The sequence below is a fragment of the Eimeria mitis genome, genomic scaffold, assembly GCF_000499745.2.
Source record: "Eimeria mitis Houghton genomic scaffold, Emh_scaff2018, whole genome shotgun sequence".
Classification (NCBI taxonomy): Eukaryota; Apicomplexa; class Conoidasida; order Eucoccidiorida; family Eimeriidae; genus Eimeria; species Eimeria mitis.
Window position 1 is genome coordinate 6,050 of NW_013570340.1, and position 603 is coordinate 6,652.

At 44.4% G+C, this 603-nt stretch overlaps 1 protein-coding gene across 1 annotated transcript in view; it reads right to left on the bottom strand.

Annotated features, from left to right (window-relative positions):
• The window catches only part of EMH_0047410 (protein kinase, putative), a gene marked incomplete at both ends in the record, with an annotated part of 3,617 nt that continues 3,014 nt past the window's right edge, over positions 1 to 603 (bottom strand). Inside the window, one exon of the mRNA XM_013496276.1 lies at positions 1 to 24. Coding sequence (XP_013351730.1) covers positions 1 to 24 — 24 coding nt within the window. The remainder of the gene's footprint in view (positions 25 to 603) is intronic.

Genomic DNA, 603 nt, shown 5'->3' on the forward strand with positions numbered 1-603 from the left:
TCACGCTACAACCACCACCACCAGCTGAAACACAACACAAATTGTTTATGTAAAGATAATGCAACAGCAAATATATATATATATATATATATATATATATATATATATTTNTATATATATATATATATATATATATATGTATATATGTATATATATATATATATATATATATATATATATACTATATGCATGCATAGGAACTTCAGCAGCAGCAGCAGCAACAGCTACGGCAGCAGCACGGACGACAGCAGCAGAACCAGCAGCGGTGACAGCAGCAGTTTCAGCAGCAGCAGGAGGAACAGCAGCAACAGCAGGAGAAACAGCAGCTGTTCCAGCAGCAGTTCCAGCAGCAGCAGCAACAGCAGCAGCAGCAGCAGCAGCAGCAAAGTGTCAGTGAGTCAGCAGCAGCTTACGCTGTCTAAGCTCCCCGTGCGACATCTCTGCTGTATGTACACCTTGGTTGCATGCAGACACAGCAGTGCTGCTGCCTGCATGCAGCAGCAGCAACACACACAACAACACCAGTACATGGGTGCTGCTGCTGGTTTATCTCGATCCCAACCGAGCAATCTACCTGTTCGTCGCTCGCACCATAGCTGCAGC